Source organism: Ammospiza nelsoni, chromosome 27, assembly GCF_027579445.1.
Source record: "Ammospiza nelsoni isolate bAmmNel1 chromosome 27, bAmmNel1.pri, whole genome shotgun sequence".
Taxonomy (NCBI): domain Eukaryota; kingdom Metazoa; phylum Chordata; class Aves; order Passeriformes; family Passerellidae; genus Ammospiza; species Ammospiza nelsoni.
This window is the reverse complement of record NC_080659.1, coordinates 1232860-1253538: the sequence shown is the minus strand read 5'-3', so window position 1 is coordinate 1253538 and position 20679 is coordinate 1232860. Positions and strand designations below refer to the sequence as shown.

Sequence of the window (20679 nt, the reverse complement as noted above, 5' to 3'; positions counted from 1 at the left end):
AGAGAATCAGCACAAGGCTCTGCTCCCTGGCTTGTGATGCAGCAGAGCTCAGAACTGGGGGGTGCCACAAGTCCTCTCAGAGTTCAGTTATGTGGCTCTTTTTCATTCCCCCACTTCAGCTTCACCAGTGACCCAAGAGTGTTTGCTCTGGCCCCTGCCAGCCCTCAGAGCTGGGTGACTGGGATAGAGTGGCTTAGAGAGCTTCTAGAACATCCCTGTGGGGTCAGCCTGGTCCCTGTCCACTGAGGAGGGAGGCAATTGGCATCTTCACACTTGGTCTGGTGATTGCCCTTGAGGGATGCAGTGTAATATCAGCACCACAGAGAACCAGGGCTGGTGCAGGGCTGCAGAAAAATGGGCAGTGACGCTGCTGCAGCTGCCTGGGACACTCCAGCAGGGAGAAAACCAGACAGGGATGTAGCCAGAGCAGAAAGTTGCAGTGAATGATGTGGAATGTGGGGTCACCTGCTCAGCTCAGGGGCTGTGCCTCTGCTGCAGCTCTTGCAGAGTTTGTTGTGAGCCAGACAAGAAGGCAGGAGACTGCAGATGTCACTGTAATATTTCAAAATAACTTTAAATTTTATTTATATCTTAAAAATAAACATCAGTATTAAAATACCAGTAGACAGAGTAGTGTATTAGGGAGTGCAGCAAGCGCTGTATATGAACTCCAGTGCAAAGCTGAGAGCAAGTTTGTGGGCAGGGCTGTGGGGCTCCCAGCTCAGAGCAGGCCAGGCAGGGGCAGCAGTGGGGAGGCCGGGCCAAGGAGCAGGGATGGGGGCCACAACACCCTACCTTTGTGAAGGGCTCAGAGCAGAGCTGCATTGCCATGCAAAACCCCTCCTGTCCTTGTCCTTACCCTGTTCCCACCCCACACAGTGCTCACACACTTGCACAGGCACTTCTCTGACATTCATGTTTCCTTTGCAACCTCCATGTGTCTGCTCTGAGCTCTTCTGGCCCATGTGTTTTTCCTGGTGTCTTCACCTGCTCTCCCTTTTGGGATGGAAAGTGGGCAGAGGGACTTTGCTGTAGGCTCTGGCTGTCTGCACAGTCTGTGGGACTGGCTAATTAGGGAAATGTTTAGGAGGTAATTGGTTTCTCTTCCTTGGGAGAAGGACCTGCTCCCCTTGTGGGTTATAAGATAGGCAGATTTAGTCCCCAAATGCATCCTCAGCCCATTTTGTCACTTGGCTGCAACCCTGACTGCTCAGAGGTTTGGCTCCCATTGAGCAAATCAACTCCCCAGTGATTTCATGTTAAACTTCATCCCTTGGCCAAGCAATATATTTTTTTTCTTTGTATGCACGTGCTTGAAAAGAGGAAAAAAATCAGATTTCAGCCAGGAAAGGAAATGTCAGAAAAGAAGGGCAAGTATATGAGTGTGGAAATACTCCCAGCCCCTGTCCAAGGCAGCATTCCCTCTCCCATTGCTGTACAGCTGTGCCTGCAGAGCACAGTGTCCCTGCTGGGGCCAGGACCCGTCACTTGCCCTCCTGGCTCTGTGCCACTGCCACTGCTGCCTTCTCAGAGCTGCCAGAGCACAAACCAGGTGCTGTCTCTGCTGTTCCTCCTTGCAGAGGTGGCACAGCTCCAGTGGTCGTGGCAGGGAGCACAGGGGATGGGGTGGCTTCTGCTCCCTGCATGTCCTGCCCCGAGGTCACTTGGCTCTGGTGACTTGGTGGTGAGGTGGCCACGTGTGGGCTGCGTCCAGTGGAGGAGACGGGTGAGGGAGGCGCGGGCATGGTGCTTGTGGCAGGAGTGAAGCTGCAGAGAGCAGTTTGGCATAGAGAGGTGGCAGGTGGGGGATGTGAATCACAGCCCAGTGCTGGTGGTGGCCCCTGGCTGGATCCCAAGGTCACTCTAATTTGGTTTCTTCGGACTCCCAGGGCTCTTTGTGGTTGTTGGTGAAGACCCCTGCTGCAAAGAGAGCAGTCACCTGAGACCCCTCCAGTGCCTCCTGGTCAGGGCCAGCAGGGCTGTTCTGAGCACGTGGCACCTGCAACGCTCTGCTCTTGCTCCTGCAGCCTCTTGCTGGAGACACCTGCGTGTGTCTCAGCCCTGTCCCCTCCCGTGGGGAGCGCTGAGGTACTCACGGGTACCTTGGTGCTGGTGAGGTGGGCGTGGAGGAGCGCAGCGATGTCACCGTGACCGGCCTCCAGCGCGATGGCAACAGCATTGTTACCGTCCTAGAAAGAAAGGAGAGCGTGCAGGAAGGGCTTTGGGGACAGGAGCTGCCCAGGCCCAGTGGCAGAACCTTACACTGTCCACGATGGAGACGTTGCAGGTGGGCTGGGCCAGCAGCAGCCTCACGGTCTCCAGGCGGCCGTGCTCGCAGGCACACATGAGCGCCGTGGAGCCCTCCTCGTCCTGCAGGTTCACATCGGCCCCGCAGGCCAGCAGGGCTCCCACCATCTCCTGCCGCCCGTGGCTCACGGCCAGCATCAGCGCCGTCTGGCCAGCCTGCAAGGGAGGGACACTGCCAGGCCACCCCTGCCCCCCTGTGCTACCCACTTGTCCCCACACCACAGGACCACTGCTGGGACAGCCCAGGCAGGAGGAGCTCTTAAGGTGATGCCCTCCCCATGCACTGACACCTCCAGGTTTTAGAGCCATTGTCCTGCCCTCAGAAGAGCTGAGCGTGGCTCTGGCATCTGCCTGGGGGTGGGAGGATCAAGATGTGGTGGCCCTCAGACTGCACCAACCTGGCTGGCCTTGGCGTTGACGTTGCCCATGCTGAAAAGCCTCCTGACCACGTTCATGTCCTCCTCCTGCTCAACAGCTGCCAGTGCTGCCAGCATCAGCGCGGTGTACCCAGCTTTGTTCTGGTGGTCCACGTTACAGATCCCTGTGGGAGTGGGCAGAGGGGGCTCAGGATGCTGCAGGGCTGGTGGGGGACATGGACCAAGCCACGTGCCTGGCTCCCCCTCACAGTCCTGCCCACGGTGCTGTGAACCTTCCCACAGAACTGCTGATGGATCTGCCCCATGAAATCTGGACACCCAAACGGGCTGGGGTGCCTTCTGACCCCCACAGCTATGAACACACAGAGCCCAGGGTACCTCTCCTCGCCCTCTGCTGCCAATGCCTTTCCCCTGTGCTGACAGGACCAGGACACGACCTGGGTACAGTGGGATGGTGGCCAGGGGATGTTTCTGGGGCTGGGGGGCACTGACCCGTATCCAGCAGCAGCGACACGATGTGGAAGTTGGAGTGGGAGACGCTGTAGTGCAGGGCTGTGTTGCCATTCCCGTCTGCCAGGTTCACCACATGGGCCAGGAGAGCTGGCGAGAGCTCGGCAAAGGCCAGGAGGTGGTTGGCAACCGTGTCAGGGATGGACGACTTTTGGCTGGACAGACGGAACCACTCCTGAAGGACCAGGCTGCTGCTGGCAAGCTGTGGGCAGAGAGGGGCTGAGCCTCTGCATGCCCTGGCACCCACCCCCTGCTGCCAGCCCAGGTGGCAGGAAGCAGAATCCCTGCTCCAGAGGGGGTGGGTGAAGGCAGGACCCTGAACTGCCCAAACCCATGCTGGGCATAGCCTCAGCTGAGTCCACATGGCGGTTTTGGGGTTTCTGGACAAAACCTGGAGCCAAGGGCTGTATTTTGGGGAAGGTGCTAAGCCAGGCTTTGCTGGCCCCTCTCTGAGTAGGGCCAGCTCTGGGGGACGTTGGCAGGGACTGGGCAAGCCATCCCTCCCCAGTGCTCCACTCACCACCTCTTTGCTCTTGGCAGCACCCGGGTGGCCCAGGTGGGTCTTGACAATGAGGCAGGCCTCCCTCATCCTGGGGCTCAGCTCGAACCTGTGGAGAGCATGAGGATGTCCCTGGTGTGGGGCTGCATCACCCACCAAACCTGTAAGCTCTGCAGTGCCTGGAACTCCCCACAAGGTCCCCAGAGTGCAACCTCCAGTCCAGTGGCTGCACCCTGGCTGCTCCAGCCTCTGCAAACCACCATAGAACAGAGCCTTATATGGATGTGCTCAGGCACCATTCACCCATTCTTGGGCCACATTTTTTCCTTTTGTTGAAAAATGCTATTGAAGGCTGTTGTTTTTTTTGTCCCCCTCTAAATTACTTTCTGCAGCAAAGAAGCATTTGGGACCTCTCATCCTTTCCTTAGCAGACCCAAGAAACTGGAAGGATTGTTCCTGATGAATGGTCTCTGCAGCTGAATGGGTTTTTCCCACTGGCAGCACTGAAACTGGGGCAGATGCCCCAACCTGGCAGGGCCAGTGCCGTGGCTCCCAGCTGACCAGGGAGCAGGGAGCCTTCTCCACTGGCACTTACTTTTCCTTCACCTCAGGGGGCTCCAGCAGGGTTACATCAGTCCCCTTGCACTCCAGTCTGGGCTCGCAGGTGCCTTCTCCTGCCTCCTCTTCTGAGGTTTCGGTGTCTCCCTGCTCTGAACTGTTGGAGCTGTCAGCCGAAGCCTTCTCAGAGGAGCTGTTGCCTTCTTCATCCTCCTCACTGGATGTGCTCTCATACCTGCACAGAGGGAGGATGCTCAGTGGCAACACAGCACCAGTCTGGCCCCCTTCAGGCCCTGCCACTGGCCCTAGCCCAGGACAGGGATGCAGGGGACCAGGATGGGCTCACAGGGGTGGCGGAGCCCCTGAACACGTACTCCCCGTTCAGCACCCCCACAAACTGCAGGCTCTTCTTGCTGCCCTCTGCCTCGCTCCGGGGAGGACCATCCCGCTTCTTCATGATGGACTTCAGGGCTCCTACAGGGAAACAGATGGATGCCAAGAGCCAGTGAGCAAGAATCATAGAATTTTAGAATCATGGAATGGTCTGAGTTAGAGGAGACCTTAAAGATCATTTCATTTCAACTCCACTGCCATGGTCAGGGACACCTTCCATTAGACCAGGTTGCTCAGAGTTCCATCCAACCTGGCTTTAAACACTTCAGGGATGGGACATCCACAACTTCTCTAAGTAACATGTGCCAGGGCATCACCACTTCATAGTAAGGAATTTTTCCTAATATCTAATCTAAACCTACTGTCATTTTGATACCACTCCCCCTTGTCCTGTCACTACATGCTCATGTAAACAGTCTCTCCTGGAGCTAGCCAAGCACCCCAAACCCACTAGACCTCCAGACAGGCATGGAAGGGCCATGGGGCAACTGCTGGAGCATGGGTAGCACTGGCCCTGCAGCCATTGTCCCCAACAAGGCCATCCTCTCCTTTCCTGCAGGAACATTCCAACCCAGACCCTGGCATCATCCCTGGTGACACTCACCGGCTGCAGGGCTTGGGGCAGCTCCACTGTCCTGTGCTGGGGCTGGGTCCCGGTTGCTGTCTGTCGTCTCCAGCACAGCGGGCCCAGGGCCTTGGCTCTCTGGGCACGTCCCTGCCGTTGCTCCTGCACCTGGCACCGAGGGGCTGCTCAGGCCATCGCCCCGGCCAGGCTCCATCACCTCACCTGCACCGGGCTCCTTCTCCTCTCCTGCCAGGACAACGCTGCCCACATCTGTCTGGCTGCCCTTGTCATCGCAGCTGGCAGCTGAATCGGGTCCGACTGCCACGTCGCGCCCGTCAGGGCAGCAGCCCACGGCGACACAGGAGGTCAGGGGGCAGCACTCCACACCTGCCTCCGCTGTCTCTGGGGGGTCACCAGCTGCCCGGCTCTGTGTCACTACCACAGCTTCCACCAGTGCCTCGGCCACCTGCGGCACGGCCATCACCTCCTTGTCCACCTGCCCGCGGGGCCGGCGGGCGCACACCTCCAGCCGCAGCTCCTCCAGCTCCCGTGTGGCCTCCTGCAGGTGCCCCTCCATCAGGGTGATCACCTCCTTCTGGTGCCCTACCGTCTGCTGCAGCAGCTCCAGCTCCCGCTCTGCCTCAGTGGCCAGCCCCAGCGAGGACTCTATCACCCAGACGGCCACATCCCTGCGTCCCCGTGTGCCGCTGTCTGGCGCGTCCCCACTCTCCTGCTGCGAGCAGTAGTAGAAGACGGCATCTGTCATGGCCCGGTCCTCCCCCACCGCCACGGAGCGGCACGGCCGCTCTGCCACCCTGGGGCTCTTGCCTGGCCAAGCCCTGGCGTTCCGCTCCGGCACGGCCAGCTTCTCTGTCAGCTTCCTCAGCTCTGCAATTTTGCTCGTTCGCCCCTTCACTGGCTCTGCTTCACTCTCTGGCCCTGTACGGGGCCCCTCCTCACCCCCTGCCCCTGCCTCAGAGCCACAGGGGTGATACAATGCCTCGCCAGGCTCCGCCGACAGCTTCTCCAGCAACTTTGCCTTCTCCCTCTTCAGCTCGCAGATCTGCATCTCCAGGAGGGGGATGGATTTCACCTGCTCCTCCAGGTCCCGGAGCTGCCGCAGGGCTGCAGCCATCTGCTCCCGCACGTGCTGCAGCGGGGCCGTGCCGAGCCCTGCAGCGGGAGTGCTGCGCCCCGAGCTGCTGGGACTCACCCGGCCCCAACTCGCCTGGCCCTCGGCGCCAACTGGCACCCAGTGGGGTGGCTGGCCCAGGGCACCCGGCAGGCCAACGTGGGAGAGACCACCAATATCCTGCAAACGGCCCTGCTCCTGCTCCAGCCTCCTGCTTGTCTCCAGCAAGGTCTTCTCCACCCGTGGGTTTGGCACGAGGCACTTGCGGGTGGGAGGTGGGAGCAGCCGCACTGGCGGTGGTGAGATGGGGTGGGAGGTTGGCTTGCTCGCAGGCTCCGGGGCTGCTCGGCCGTGCGGGGACAGCAGCAGCGCAGTCCTGCCCTCCTCGCTGGCCGTGGAGGTGAGCGACTCGGTGGAGGTCCAGGCGCTGGCGTGGCTGCTGGGGCTGCGCAGCGTGCTGGGCGGTGCACGGGACCCTTTCACCCTGCGAGGCAGCGGCACTTTCTTGAGTGTTTGGCCGCTTTCAATATCATCAACATATTTCAGGAAATCAAGGTCCAGCAGGAAGCCATAAGGGGTTTCCACAGAATATGAGCTCTTCTCTCCATCATCCTGGTCCCGATACAAGAATGGGCCCCCAAGATCTGCAAGAGGAGAAGCGACAGAGGAGTTAGTGAAGACAGGATGGCTTTCCTAACTGGGTTATACTGGAATTTATAGCCTGCAGGCCCATCTCCTCCATGATGTGCAATGGGTCTGTCTCCAGCACCCTCAGTGCCGTAGGGTATCACAGGGCACACAGTCCATGTCAGGGTTGGTGCTGGAGTGAGGAACTCCACTGGGATGGGACGGGACAGCTCAGCCCTGCTACCTCCCTTGCACCCCTTCCACTTTCACTACCCGGTGACAGCCCTGATCTCTTTACCTGGGAGGTTCTGGTTCAGGGGTGCCGGCTGAGCCATCTTCTTCCCGGAATGCTGCTGACCAGAAGACCATCAACCTGCAACGAGACCACGTCCAGCCAAACCCTGTAACCGCAGGGCCGGTGAGCCCCAGGCAGCCACACAGCTCTGACCCCCACCTGGGAGAGCCCTGTGGCTGTCCCCTGCCATTTGCCAGGTCCCCAGGCCTCCCCAGCCCAGGGCTGACGCTGGAGCTGGTGGCTGGGCGAGTGCGGTGCTGCCTGTGGTGCCAGGATTGTTTGTACATTAAAGGAATGCTCCACAGCTCAGCTGGGATGGCCGTGCTGCCAGCTCCAAGGGTCACGAGTTGGAGCTTGGCCATACAGTGGGAGCAGGCCAGGAAAGAAAAGAGGCTGAAACCTGTATAGGTGCAAAGCCCTGAGCAAAACCTCACTCAGTCTGAGGTTTGCTCTGGATAAAGGGAAACGATGCTTTGGCAAAGGCATGAGACTGCAGGGAGCAGCCAGCACCTGTCAGTGCTGGGTGTGATGCCCATTCATGCCACCCAGGGTGCCCCACAAGGCCTCAGGAGTGTCCTGAGGGGCCAATGACCCCCAGGAGGGACCTGACTGCTTTCCCCTGCCCCTAATGTGGGATAAGGCAGAGGGGAATGAAATGGGAGCCTGGTTTTCCCAGAAGCCAGGCACAGACACACTGGAGGAGGACCAAGAGGATACGGCTGTGGTCCAGAAGGGAGATCATGGCTGGGGGTGCAACCAGCTTGAGCACTGAGCTAGGACCTGCTGCAACATCTGGCAGCATCTGGATGCTGGGGCCCAGGTGTGAAGTGCTCCTGGCAGGAGCAGGATGGGACAACAGCACCTTGGGAGCACCCATTGCTGCTGTGCATGGCACCAGAGTTCTGATGGCTGTGCCCATGGGGCACAGGTGGCCATGGGGCTGAGCAGCTGTTGGTGGGCAAAGCATTTGGCACTGGGCTATTTTCAGAAGAAAGCAGGGGAGGAGAAATGCCACAGAGGAATGGTGGCGCTTGGGCACAGCCCTCAGGGAAGCTGAGGCTCAGAGCTGCCCAGGGAACGGCGCAGGATGTGGCCTTGGCTGCACAGAAACACCCACGTCTGCCCCTCACAGCAACACTGCAGCCATGTCCCAGCCCTCAGTCTGCCCCTCACACCAATGCTGCAGCCATGTCCCAGCCCTCAGTCTGCCCCTCACACCAATGCTGCAGCCATGCCCCAGCCCTCAGTCTGTCCCTCACACCAATGCTGCAGCCATGCCCCAGCCCTCGGCCCCCCCTGACCCCCTGGAGCAGCTGAGGCAGCACCAGGCCAGGCTCAGGCTGGGCAGTGAGTTCAACCGGGCAGAGATAAAACACTTCCCACTAGGACAGATTCTGGGGCTCTCCCACTCCTCTCCCAACCCACCCACAGCCGATGCACATCCCAAATTCCACCTTCCTTGGAATCATCCCACCGTGGAGCAGGCACCCATGCCACCTCCCTGGTAACATCCCTGCTGGCATCCACCATTCCCAAGCTGCTGGCTTCATGCCCAAGAGGGTCCACACATCCCCCACCTCCTCTCATCCCTCCCACCCTGGGAACAGTTTGGCTTCCTCCTCTGCATGGTCCTTGCTGCAGGTAATTAAACAGTGCTGGGGCCAGGACAAACTTCCCCTGGGCTCCACACACGTTGTAAATCAAAGAGGAAGAGAGAGCAGCAGGAGCCAGAGGCAGCGGGAGCGTTTCCTCAGGGGGAAGTGGCCGGCAGCTCCCTTCCGCCGCCCAGCCTGGCCATTGTCCTGCCTGGGGACAGGAAAAGCCTCCTCTGCCAAGGCCTGGACACCTCCCACACCACTCCAGCTGCAAAGGGGCCCTTTGCACCAGCACTGCACTGGTGTCCCCTCCACTGAGCTGGGGACAGGCTGCTTGTCACCTGCCAGCTCCTGTGGCCCTTTCAGCCAATGTCTGCAGGTGCATCCCAACTGTGGGGACATCCTCCCACTGCTTCAGACCCCATTTCTTCTGGTCTGATACGATGGGCTGGACCAGGACACGAGTTTCTGTCTTCACCCAGCTCCAAAAATGGTGATGGGACCTGCCAGCTACCAACCATGTCCAAGTGGCCCCAGGGACTCCATTGATGTTCAAACCCTCCTGCAAGGAGCAGAAACCCCCCAGGTTCCTTGGGCTGTGCAAACTGTCCCTGGGCTGGGGAAGATGTGTGGGGCTGGACTGGACAAGTGGGGGCAGATGTCCCAGTGTGCAGCAGGTTGAGCCCCCACACCTGTGGCCCAGCCACTGTCAGCACCAGCTGGACCTGGCTGCCACACCCATGGCACCACACGGGCAGCCACCCTCCACCCGGGCTCAAGTCTTGCTGGGGCCAATTCTATCAGCCACTTTGGTGCCAAAGGCTGATTTTCAGCAGCTTCAGCTGCTCCCTTGGGCACTGGTGCAGGTTGCTGAAGAGCCTGGGCACATGCAACCCTGTGGGAGCCCTTACATGATCCCAGCTCTCTTTGGAAGCAATGAGTGTTGTTTCTAGCGCTGGTGTTTCAACAGAAAAGCGGGATGGTACAAGCAAAGGACTGGTAGAGAGGTTTGGCAGCGAGGGGGAGAGGAGGAGGATGCACAGGCACCCAACCACCCCCATGGAGGCAGGGCTGTGTTTTGCCCTGGGCTCACACCTGTATTTTCCCCTCATGCTGTTGTACCGATGGGAAACATGGGGCCAAAACTGGAGCTGCTCTGCTCAATTGCAATCAGAAGTCATATCAGGGATGAGGGAGGCTGGGCACCCTGGCACAGCCCAGGCACCACCCGGGCCTCGTGCCCCAGCCCCAGCTGCAGGCAGCACCGTGTGAGCCCTGGCCTCATGGGGCAATTTCCCCATGGGCTTCCCAAGCCCCTGGACTGGCAGAGGAGAGGTCAGGGAGAGCTGTTCCTAAAGCTGGAGACCTTTGTGCCCTTTTCCTGGGGGGCCACAGCTGTAGCAGCCCTCAGCCCAGTTCAACCACCTGCTGCAGCACAGCCCGAGCTGCTCCACCGGCGGGGCCAGGCCTGGACACAGAGAGGGCTCTCCCTGGCTCTCCTCCTGAGCCAAAATACTGAGGTCATGAGGAATGTGAGAGGAACAGAGTCCAGAGCAGCCCTGGCCAGCATAACTTGATTTATCTCAGCCAGGCATGCTTCCCTCGTAGCTGAGCAGGCGATAAGCCCTGAAGCTTGGAACTGAGGCTGTTCCAAAGTTGAGGGGAAACCACTGAGCAAGCACACGGCTTCTTCCCCTGCCAGCAGCCTGCCAGGATTCAGGCTCCTCGCACAGCCAGCTGTCACACGTGCTTGTCACCTGCAGTGTTACCTGCCAGCACTGTGGCTGGGTGCAGCAGTAGGTGTCCAGGGCTCAGGCCACCTTTGTGTCCCTGTCCCTGCTGCAGGGGCTCTATGGGACAGCCTGCTCCTATTTGCCCAGGCAGCCGTGGCCAGCTGTCTGTGCTGGAGCTGCTCCTGGAGGAACTGGATCCAGGTGGGTGGGTGCACAATGCTGACCCAGGGAGAGAAAGGGAAATGATCATCTCAACAGCCTAATTTCAGGGTTGGACTGTTATTTCTGGAGTTGTCGTCATTGATGGCCCGGTTGGCTGGGAGGCCAAAGGGGCCGCCCAGGCTCTGCACCCACTCCAGCCCCTCAGGGACCTCCCTGAGCTCACTCACAACAGGTGTAGAGTCCATACACAAACCCACGTGGGGATCAGCTCTACCAGCCCCCTCACACCTACAGCACTATAGGCTCCCTACAGCTTCACTAGAGAGCATCAGCCCCTCTCCTTGCTGCCCAGCAGCACCTTCCACCAACACCTCCCGATTCCCTCGGGGCTGCATCAGCAGCGATGGCCTGGGCTTGTCCTGCTGTGAGGAGGGGCTCGGAGATCAAACTAAATTTACCCGCGGGAAGCCGAGGTACAGCCGGGGTACACCCAGAGCTCCGTGCCCAACGCCGGGGGGGATCTCCATGTGCTCCAGGAGGGCCCCGAGCACTCCTGGGCCCTTCGGCACCCAGCCCGGGGTGCCGTGTCCCACCAGCGGGGAACCCACAGCACACCCAGCCTGACGAGGTCCCCAAGACCCCAGGGTGTCCCCAGAGCCCCCAGCCCTGCAGTTCCCACCAGCATCCCCAGCCTGAGGGGTTCCCGGCACCCCCGGGGGCACATTCCAGGCACCCGCACGTCGGGGCGGCAGCCCGTGCCCAGCCCCGGGCCCCGGGCTCTCCCCGTCGGCGCCACCCGAGGGGAGCAGCTCCAGCCGGGCCCCGGCCCCGCTTCCCTCCCGCTCCCGCCGCCGGGGCCGCTGGGGCGGAGCCCCCGGGGCGGCGGATGCCGGGGCCGCCCCATCCCGCCGCGCTCCCGGGGCTCCAGCGCGGCCCGTCCGGGGCCACGGGCGGCGGCGGCTGCGGGGGCCGCACCGGGACGAGCCCCGGCCCCGCCGCCGCCGGGCCCGCCCGGCCAGTCCCGTCCCGCCCGGTCCCCGCCGTCCCTCACCGTGCCGCCGGGCTCCTGGGCTGCAGCCTGGACACAGCCCCGGGCCCGGGACTCTCGGGCAGCTCCGCGGCGCCGGGCACCGCTGCCCGCCGCAGCCCCGGGCCGAGGGCGGGCGGGAGCGGGAGCGGGAGCGGCCGGGGCGGGGCGGGGGCGGGCGGGGACCGGCCCCGGGCCCGACGGGACGGGAACCGCCCCCGGCCGCTCGCCCCGGCATCCCCCCAGCTCCCTCTCCGCCCGGGGAGGGGACATCGCTGTCCCCGGGGTGCGATGTGCCCCGTTCCTGTCACCTGGGGGAGGGGTGTCCCCTGCCCTTGCCACCCCCAGGTCCCCTGTCCGGATTACCGTGGGGATGGGGTGCTCCTACTGCATTCCCTGGGGACGGGGCTCTCCCTAACCTGTCCACATCGGGGTGGTCCCCCTGCAGAAAGGGGGGGTCCCCCTGCTCACATGGCCCCGATGCAGGGGTACCCTCTGCCCTGAGCCCAGCCCCGCTGCTGGCCCCGGCCCGGCGGGCGGCTGCGTCCAGCTCTGCCCCACCGTGCTGCCCCAGCACAGCCACCCTCGCACACCTCGCCCTCGTCCCAGCCGCGGCCGGGAGCAATGTGCCTCTGGGCCTGGCTGGGCTCCCCGGGCCTGGCCCCGCTGGGCTCCTGGCAGCCCTCCCTGTCCCAGCAGCGGCTGTCTGTCTCCTTTTCTTGCCAGCTTTCTTCCCCGCCTGCTTCCCGTGCTGCTCGCTGAGCCGCGAGCTCTGGGCTCTCCCCCATCCTGTAAGGACCATTCCCCGCCTTGGAGCTTGCCCTCACTAACTGCTGCAGGCCTTTTCAGCGCTGAAACCCTCAGCAAAGATTTTTGCTAGTTTTTCTTTCTTTTTCAGTTCTGAACTTCACGGGTAGTTTTCCATATCTGGCACTTCTGTAACACTACTCACGGGAAGAGCAGGAGAAACAAGATGTGCTTCCCGACGTCCCTCCCAGCTGCTGGCAGGCACTTTGGGGACTTCCTGGGAAAGGGTTTGCATCCGGACGGAAGTACCTTAATAGCTCTAATGAATCTACCTCCACTGACAGACCTCGTCCCTCTCCAATTCATTTGCATACTTGGCCTCCCCAGCATCCTGTGGTAATGAACTTGGTGATTTCACGCCCTCAGTTGGTCTCCAAAGCAGGTCGGGAATAGCTCGGCTCTTGCCGGTTCACTGACTGCTTGGAGGAGAAATCGCTCAGGTGCCCTGCACAGGGTGGCTTTACCTTCTCTGTCCAGGTCAGGAAAGGTGAAACCTGGGGCGATGAGCCAGGTGCCAGCAGTGCCCAGCTGGGCTGTGGAGCTCATGCCCTGCATCCAGCTCAGTGTTCCATGATGGGCCCACATCCAGGTCCCTCACTTCTGCTCTTGGACCTCTGACAAAAATGTCACCCACCTCCAGGCAGCAATTCTAGTTTCCTCCCTGCATAGGGAAAAACCGGCAAAGGAGGAGCTGAGGAAACATGAGCTTGGGAAAGTGATGTCACTGCAGCTCTGTGGGTGTCAGACCCCCACACGCGACTGCTGCCGCCCCAGCACGAGGGCTGAGCTGTGGAAGAGTGAGGAGACTACAAACAACCCAGCATCACCAAAGGAACACAGCCCTGGCGCTGCCCCAATGTGGTGCTGGATCACAAAACTGTGTGAGCTCAGAGATATTTCCAGGCTGAGACTCACCAGCAGCCTTTGACCAAGAGGGATGGCATTGTTCCCTGCAGGGATCAGACTCCTCTGGATTTAAGGTATGGTCACTGAGAAGAATCAAACCCAAGGGACAGCCCTTGTTTCTGATATTCATTGTTTTCTGTAGAAACTACATGGGACTCGAATATGAGGCCATGACCAGAGAACTCACCTAGGCTGGTTGATGTTCACACCCCATGTAAATCCCATCTGCATCCAAGAGCAGATCACTTGGAGCAAAGTGCTCCTGCAGCCTCGGCTGGCCACCACTGTGGTGCCTTCACCCCAGAGCAGGGGCACTGAGCCAGGAGCTGCCCGAGCTGTGGCACCAGCTGGCCCAGGCTGGCTCTGCCCAGGCTGTGGCTGAACCCAGGCTTGGAGGAGAATGGCAGCGGCTGCAGCCACACCTGTGCCAAGGCCTGGGTTAACCAAAGTGTAGCTGAGAGGTTGTGGGTGTTAGGACTGGTGCCTGTGTGGCTGAAAGGTGCACAGATGGTCGCTGTGGGAAAGGCTAAAGGTAAGGACCAGGGGCTTCCACAATATGGGACCAAGTTCTTGTATTCAGCATCTCTCCCACAACCCTGCATGGAGGGGTGGGGAGGGCTAGCCAGGCTTCTGTTCCTCTTGTAGGGGCAGTTCTGCCAAAAAAACCTTTGGTGGTTTCTTGGTGGTAGAGTGTTGTCATTCAGCGGTCTGGGCTCTGCTGACTTTCATGGCATCGTTTTTGGGTCTGGCACAGCTGTTTCTTCACAATGGCCATTGATATCAGCCCTGACCCTCGTAAGAGAGTCCATCTGAACAAAAAGCTCCAGGAGCTGATGAGTTTTCATAGATTCAGATCTACTGAAAAGCTTTTTTGGTTCAGAAGAAGGTCTAAAAATATTACTTTTCTTGTGAATCCCAATCCTTTTCTCTCTGTCTGGGACTGAGAATGTGATCGTGCCTCTTTTCCCATCAGAGCAGTAGGAAATGTGTGTGCACCTGTGTGCATGTGTTGTGACTCACACCAGCACAGCTGGTGCTTCTCCACGGTGTGCTGGGAACAGAGCCCCAGGAGCTGCAGACTGACAGAACAGGCTGCATCTCTGTCCCTCTGCACACAGCACAGGAATTGGGTGGTGCTGGCACATTAGAAAACACACAAAGCTTGTCCAGGCTTTTGGCAGGCTACAAGCAGGCATTTGCTGTCATTCTGTGTCATTCAGATGGCTCCTGGGTGGAGAGACCCTGAGGAATGCTGGTGGGAAAGGGCTGCAGCCCCGTGTGCTGCAGCATGAGCCATTCCACGTGCTGCAGCTCTGGATGGCTCCGTTTGTTCCCTGGGTAGTGGGATCCTGACCCCTGGGCACCCTGCTCTCCCCCATGGGCAGCAGGAGCATTCTGGTCCTTTCTGAGGCAGTGGGCTCCAAAGTCCTGGGTGTCCAGACTGGCCAGTGGTGGCCCATGGCAGGGAGGAGCAGAGTGTGCTCTGGGCACCCCTGGGAAACAGATGATCGGATGTGTTGCAACCATCTCCTGGCTGCCTGAGTTCATCTCTGCTTGCCCCAGCTGCACCAAGCCTGCCTGAGCTTGGCCCCTGGTTCCACCATCCCTTCCATGAACGAGCTGGCCAGGCTGGCCAGGGTGTGAGACCAGAGGCAAAAGCTGTGAGGCTCTGTCTGGCCCAGTCCCTGTAGGAAAGGGTGTCAATGCCAGCAATGTCCCAGCCCAGCACGCTGCCCTCCCCACAGGCACAGCGTCCCTGCCCAGCCACCCCAGCAGGATGTCCTTGTTTTCTGCCTGCAGGTTTGGGAGTGAACAGAAAGCTTGTTTCCTCCCATCACCTCTCTGCTCAGATCCTTCCTCACTGAGATGCTGCAGCAGAACAAACAGCCCAAGAGTGGAGCTGGAGCAGTGTGGGACCTGGGGAAGGGTCCCCAAGGAGCTGTGGGTGCACACGTGGTGCTCAGACCGGCTGAGCTGGCAGGGAAGGGGCTGCATGTGGGTGAAGGCACTGGGGGAAGCCAAGCCACGACAGCAGGACAACCACCACAGACTCCTTGCCAAAGCCTCCTGCCTGGCCATTTCCCAGCACCCACCCCCTCCTGGAGACCCTCTTGAAGCCAGGGCAGGGCTGTGCTGAGGCACCTGCACCAAACACAGCCCAGCCTCAGTGACACCCTCTCCCTGGGGCCCTCCTGCTCCATGGCACCTCTGCTGCCTTCCACTCAGGTACGTGACCCTCTTGTCCCCAGCACAGGCCCAGCCCTGTCCAGGTGCAGGCTGCCCTGTCTCCTGTGCCCAGCCCGTGTCCCCTGTGATGTAGCCGGCCGCAGGTGACACTGTGTGCCTGTGGGCACAGCAGGCCTGGCTTTTATCTCGGGCAATCCTTGATGTGCTTGGCACGGCACTTGGCCAGCCCGGGGAAGGCGGGGACAGCTTTTTTGTGGCTGAGATCGCAGCTCAGCCTTATCAGCGCTGAGGGAAACGCCGTGCGGGTTTCCGCAGCTCGGGTTTGCCCTGGCCCCGGGCCAGCCCGGGACGCTGCCCCAGCCCTGCTGCCCCAACACACCCCAAGGGCCAGGGACACCCGGCAGGGGATGCTCCTGCCGCTGGGACATTCCAGTACCGGGATCGCGCTGTGCATCGAGGATTTGCAGCCTGGGTTGCCTTGAAGATCTGTAATCTTGGCTGAAACACTACACTCCTTCAAAATGGCCATTTTCCTATAGGGGCTCTGGGCCCTCATGTCCTCCTGCAGCCAGCAGGCTGTAAAATGGGGTTTGAAAATAGCTGCCCAAGCTGATTGTCCCCAAAAGGGGTGACTCCTGGAAAGGGGGGCCCCTGCCCCTGTGAATTCCTGTGACCTGGGTCCCGCAGCAGGGTGAGGTCCCAGCTGCGGCCCTGTCCTCTGTGGAGAATGCTCAGGGGCAGCAGCCCTGACATGCCCAGCCCCTGGTGAAGGGCAGGGACACCGGCCCGCGTGGGGACAGGGATGTCGCCATCACCTGGTGGGTGATGTGGTCTCAGCTCCACCACGGATTTCCAGCTCGACCCTTCACCCTGCAGAGCAGGATGGGGCTGACCGTGAGCACCAACCAGCCCCCAAATCCCTTCCGCTCCTGTGCTCTCTGCCCTCCAGCACGCAGCAAAGCTGCCAGCGGAGTCCTCAGGACAAAGAGGGAATTTCCTACCCAGCAGATGCCTCTCTGCCCTGCACAGCCAAACCCAGTATTTCCCTGGGGAGTTATTTCCAGCTGCTTTCGGGTCTCCACTCCCTCCGCCGCAGAGCCCCGGGGCTGACGGGTCCGGCTCCCGTTTGACATTTCCAGCGGACCGGGCAAGGCGCCGGGGCCCGGCACACAGAGCGGGTTCCCGGCTGCCGGGGCTCTGGCCGGGGCCGGGGGGCGCAGCGGGACCTTCCCGACGGGAATGGCACAGATCTGTCATTGAGAAGAGCAGAAAAGCCCCTCTGTGCCGCCGCCCGGAGCCGCACATCTGGCGCCGGAGGACAATCGGCCCTTTGAGCGGGCCCTGGAGCGGGGCCAGGCAGAGCCGCTGTGCCCTGCCCGCCTCCGGGGCGGGTCCGAGCCGGGATCCTCCTCCGGGCAGCCCTTCTGCCATCGCTTTCTGCTCTCGGATCTCCGCAGGGAACTTTCCACTCCATCTGCAGGGCAGGAATGCGCTCCCCCAGTGCGGATCCGCCGCCCCCCCTTCCAGGAGCTCCTCCTGCCACACTCTGTCCGGGAGCCCCAGCGTGTCCAGGCTGGCCCCGTGCCAGCACACAGCCGGTTCCTTCTTTGCCAGTGAGCAGAGAGAAGCTGGAAGGTGTCCGATTCACGGGAGTTTTTCTCGCAGATGCTGCACAGTGTGGGTGGTACCTCTGAACTTGCTGTTCTGAGCCCACCTACGCTGCGGGGACAGGGACAGCGCCGTGGGGAACAGCCAGGCCTGTGGCACCTGCCCCTTCTCCCTCGAGGATGGAAAGAGGAACAGCGCGGTTCGGTCCGCCCGGCGCTGGGCATGCGGCAGGGACACCTGGGGACATCTGGGGCACTGTGGGTGGCAGAAGAGCTGCTCCGGCCCCCGGCACTGCTCCAGACACGTCTCCTCTGAGAGAGGGACAGACACATGAAATGAGGGACAATTGTTTATGGTTCAGTGTGTGTTTGAGGGGCGTAACACAGGCCCTGCGTGTCGAGGTCGAGCAGGGTGTGGGTGGAGTGCAGAAGGAAGTGTCCCTGCAGACAGATGAGGATTCAGGAGGTGCTGAGCCAAAGCTCGAGTAGCTGGGCGGGGGCTGGTGCAGCCCATCGAGCTCTGAACAGGAGGGTGATGCCGCAGGGAGGCCAAAGGAGCCCAAGAGCCACCGGGCAGAGGGGAGTGGAGGCAGTGGTGGCTGGGGTGGGGAGCAGGGCACTGCGGCACAGCTTGGGCTGGGGGACAGCAGGAGGAGGCGCGGGGCTCGCTGCTGAGGTGGGCAGCACTTTGGAGTCTGCCCAGCGTGAATCTCAGGCTGGGTCTGGGGGAACTTAGGGAGCAAGTCACATCCACCTGCGGGAGCAGCCGTGATGGGGTGACGGGCTGACAACAGCCGTGGTGGGGCGGCAAGGTGAGACACTGTCAGGGTGATGGGACTGCAGAGTGATGGGATGAGAGGTGACAGGGTGGCCGTGACCCCGAGCTGCGCTCCCAAAGCTCCATCCCAGCCCCACGTCCCTCCTGCCTTACCCTGCTCTGACCGGCAGGGGGCGCGCCCGCCCTGGGAACCGGGGAGAACCTGGGCTGGGTTTGGGATGGGTTTGGGATGGGTTTGGGATGGGTTTGGGATGGGTTTGGGATGGGTTTGGGATGGGTTTAGGATGGGTTTGGGATGGGTTTGGGATGGGTTTGGGATGGGTTTGGGATGGGTTTGGGATGGGTTTAGGATGGGTTTGGGATGGGTTTGGGATGGATTTGGGATGGGTTTGGGATGGGTTTAGGATGGGTTTGGGATGGGTTTGGGATGGGTTTGGGATGGGTTTGGGATGGGTTTGGGATGGGTTTAGGATGGGTTTGGGATGGGTTTAGGATGGGTTTGGGATGGGTTTAGGATGGGTTTGGGATGGGTTTGGGATGGGTTTGGGATGGGTTTGGGATGGGTTTGGGATGGGTTTAGGATGGGTTTAGGATGGGTTTGGGATGAGTTTACGGGTGGGTTTGGGATGAGTTTACGGGTGGGTTTGGGATGTGTTTACGGGTGGGTTTGGGATGGGTTTAGGAGATGGGTTTGGGATGAGTTTAGGGATGGGTTTAGGAGATGGGTTTGGGATGTGTTTACGGGTGGGTTTGGGATGGGTTTAGGATGGGTTTAGCGGATGGGTTTAAGGGATGGGTGCGGGGGGTGGGTGCTGGGGATGGGTTTAGGGGATGTCTTTAGGGGATGTGTTTAGGGGATGGGTTTAAGGGATGGGTGCTGGGGGTGCTTGCTGGAGGGTGTCAGGGCAGGTGCCCCTGAGATGCGGGCATCAGCTGGGGGTAGGGAGCAGCAAGGCTCTGGGAGGTGGGGGAAGAGCTTGTTACTGCTGGGGACAGTGACAGGACAGGCAGGAGCTCACTTGGTCCAGGTCAGCACAAAGGGTTTTTCTTCCCCTGGTCCCCGCTGACCCATGCAGCCCCTCAATGGCTGCTCCCCATCATCTGCCATGTCTGGGGATGAAGTGATGGGAGGAGAGAACAGGAGAGCTGCTCCATTGCAGATCTCACTCAAGCCTGCAGCCCTGCCCTGTGCTGCTCAGGCTGGCAAAGAGCTCCCCTGAGACCCTCCCAAGACACCACTCGAGAGTAGACCGTCCTGTTCCCACTGGTGTTGGCCACAAAGGCACGTCCCAGAGCCCTGGAGATGCTCCAGCACCTGAAGCACCTTCAGCACACCCCCAGCAGCTCTAGAGAGCTAATGGTGCCTTTTTGGGAGTCACTGCCGTGCTGGTTTTTCCCCCAAGAGATGCCCTGTGCAGCACTGGGGGTGGCTGGGACAAGGACATGCTGGTGGGAAGTGAAGCTGGAGCAGCCTGAGCTCTTCCTCGTGGTGCAGGGGGCCTCAGCCATCAATCATTTAGTGCTGTGAATTTTTAATGTGTAAAAATCTCTTTAAGTGAGGAGTGGAGCACAGAGTGAGGCTGATGATTAATTCAGGGAGTGGTGCAGGGAGGGGAGTGCTGGCCTGGCCACAACGGGTGAGGGTCCCACTGCTGGAGCAGCCCCCAGCAGGTCAGGGTGGGTGGAAGGGATGGGGCTCCCAAGGGCTGCTGGCACAGGGCCCTCAGCCAGCAATGCCACAGCCACACTTCCCTCCAGGTCATTGCTGACACAGCCCCAGAGGAGTTGCATGCACCTCTGTTGGAGTATTTTGGAGGGTTATGAAGCTGGGAGCTGCTCAGAGTGGGGTCCCCCTGCTCAGCTGATGCTGCTGGGGTCTGGCAGCCCCTCACGCCACTTGGAGCCCCCACCCCATTTCCAGTCTGCAGCTGGGTACCAATGGATGCACAAACAAATAACAGCAACAGGAACAGTGCAGGGCTGGGGAGGTGACCAGCTGTCCATGAGGGCCACACTGCACCTCCTCACCCCTCTTGTCCCCTCCAGTGGGGTGAGAAAACCCCAGTTCTCCCACAGAGCCTCAGGGAAGATGAGCCAAACCAAGAGAGCCTTAGGGTATGAGACAAGGGTTAGAATGGAACACCAACAGCAGGATGGGGAGAAAGAGCAGTGGCCAGGGGTCTCTTGCTCCAGCAAATGTCCTGCTCACACTGCTCCCAGCGAAGCACAGCACAGCGTGGGCAGGGCTGCTGCAGGCACACAGCCCTGGCTGTGGAGCACCCAGCAGGTTCAGACATGGCAGGAGATGCAGATGTGTCACAGCTGTGTGAGTCACCCCCTTCCCCAGCTCCTGTGTCCTGCCAGCACCCCCTGAGCTCCCCCAGAGCCTCCCTCTTCAGCTGTGGCAGGATCCCAGCAACATGGGGAGCTGGGAGCTGGGTGGTGGCTCACTCACGGAGGTGCTCAAATGCAGCTGCCACCTTTCAAAAGTAGACAGAAAAGGTGTCAATGTGCATCTATTTTATTGAGAACTGCATTTCTCCAACAGGGTTTGAGCCACCAGGTTTTAACTTTAGGTATTTGGGGAGCTGGGCTTGGTTCCTATGTTAAAAGG

At 60.5% G+C, this 20679-nt stretch overlaps 1 protein-coding gene across 5 annotated transcripts; it reads right to left on the bottom strand.

The window, feature by feature from the left end:
* Window positions 1-560: 560 nt before the first annotated feature.
* On the bottom strand, window positions 561-12781 carry KANK3 (KN motif and ankyrin repeat domains 3). 5 transcript variants are annotated; one of them, XM_059489483.1, is made up of 11 exons: window positions 11805-11948; window positions 7267-7341; window positions 5249-6985; window positions 4626-4725; window positions 4289-4486; window positions 3715-3802; window positions 3177-3396; window positions 2706-2848; window positions 2263-2463; window positions 2097-2189; window positions 561-1917 (listed from the first exon to the last, which is right to left on the bottom strand). In XM_059489483.1, the coding sequence occupies exons 2-11, from the start codon at window positions 7301-7303 to the stop codon at window positions 1864-1866; spliced, it is 2871 nt and encodes a 956-aa protein (XP_059345466.1). In that variant the 5' UTR covers window positions 7304-7341; window positions 11805-11948; the 3' UTR covers window positions 561-1863. The 5 variants fall into 5 exon arrangements, with proteins under 5 accessions (XP_059345466.1, XP_059345467.1, XP_059345469.1 ...); XM_059489484.1 differs by having other exon boundaries at window positions 561-1920; window positions 2103-2189; XM_059489486.1 differs by having other exon boundaries at window positions 2103-2189.
* Window positions 12782-20679: the final 7898 nt, after the last annotated feature.

Coding starts and splice junctions, on each gene's coding strand:
- KANK3 (XM_059489482.1), bottom strand. CDS start 7,303: ATGGCTCAGCCGGCACCCCTGAACCAGAACCTCCCAG. Junction 6,986..7,266: donor CCTGAACCAGAACCTCCCAG/GTAAAGAGATCA, acceptor CTCCTCTTGCAG/ATCTTGGGGGCCCATTCTTG. Junction 4,487..4,625: donor GTGGGGGTGCTGAACGGGGA/GTACGTGTTCAG, acceptor CCCTCTGTGCAG/GTATGAGAGCACATCCAGTG.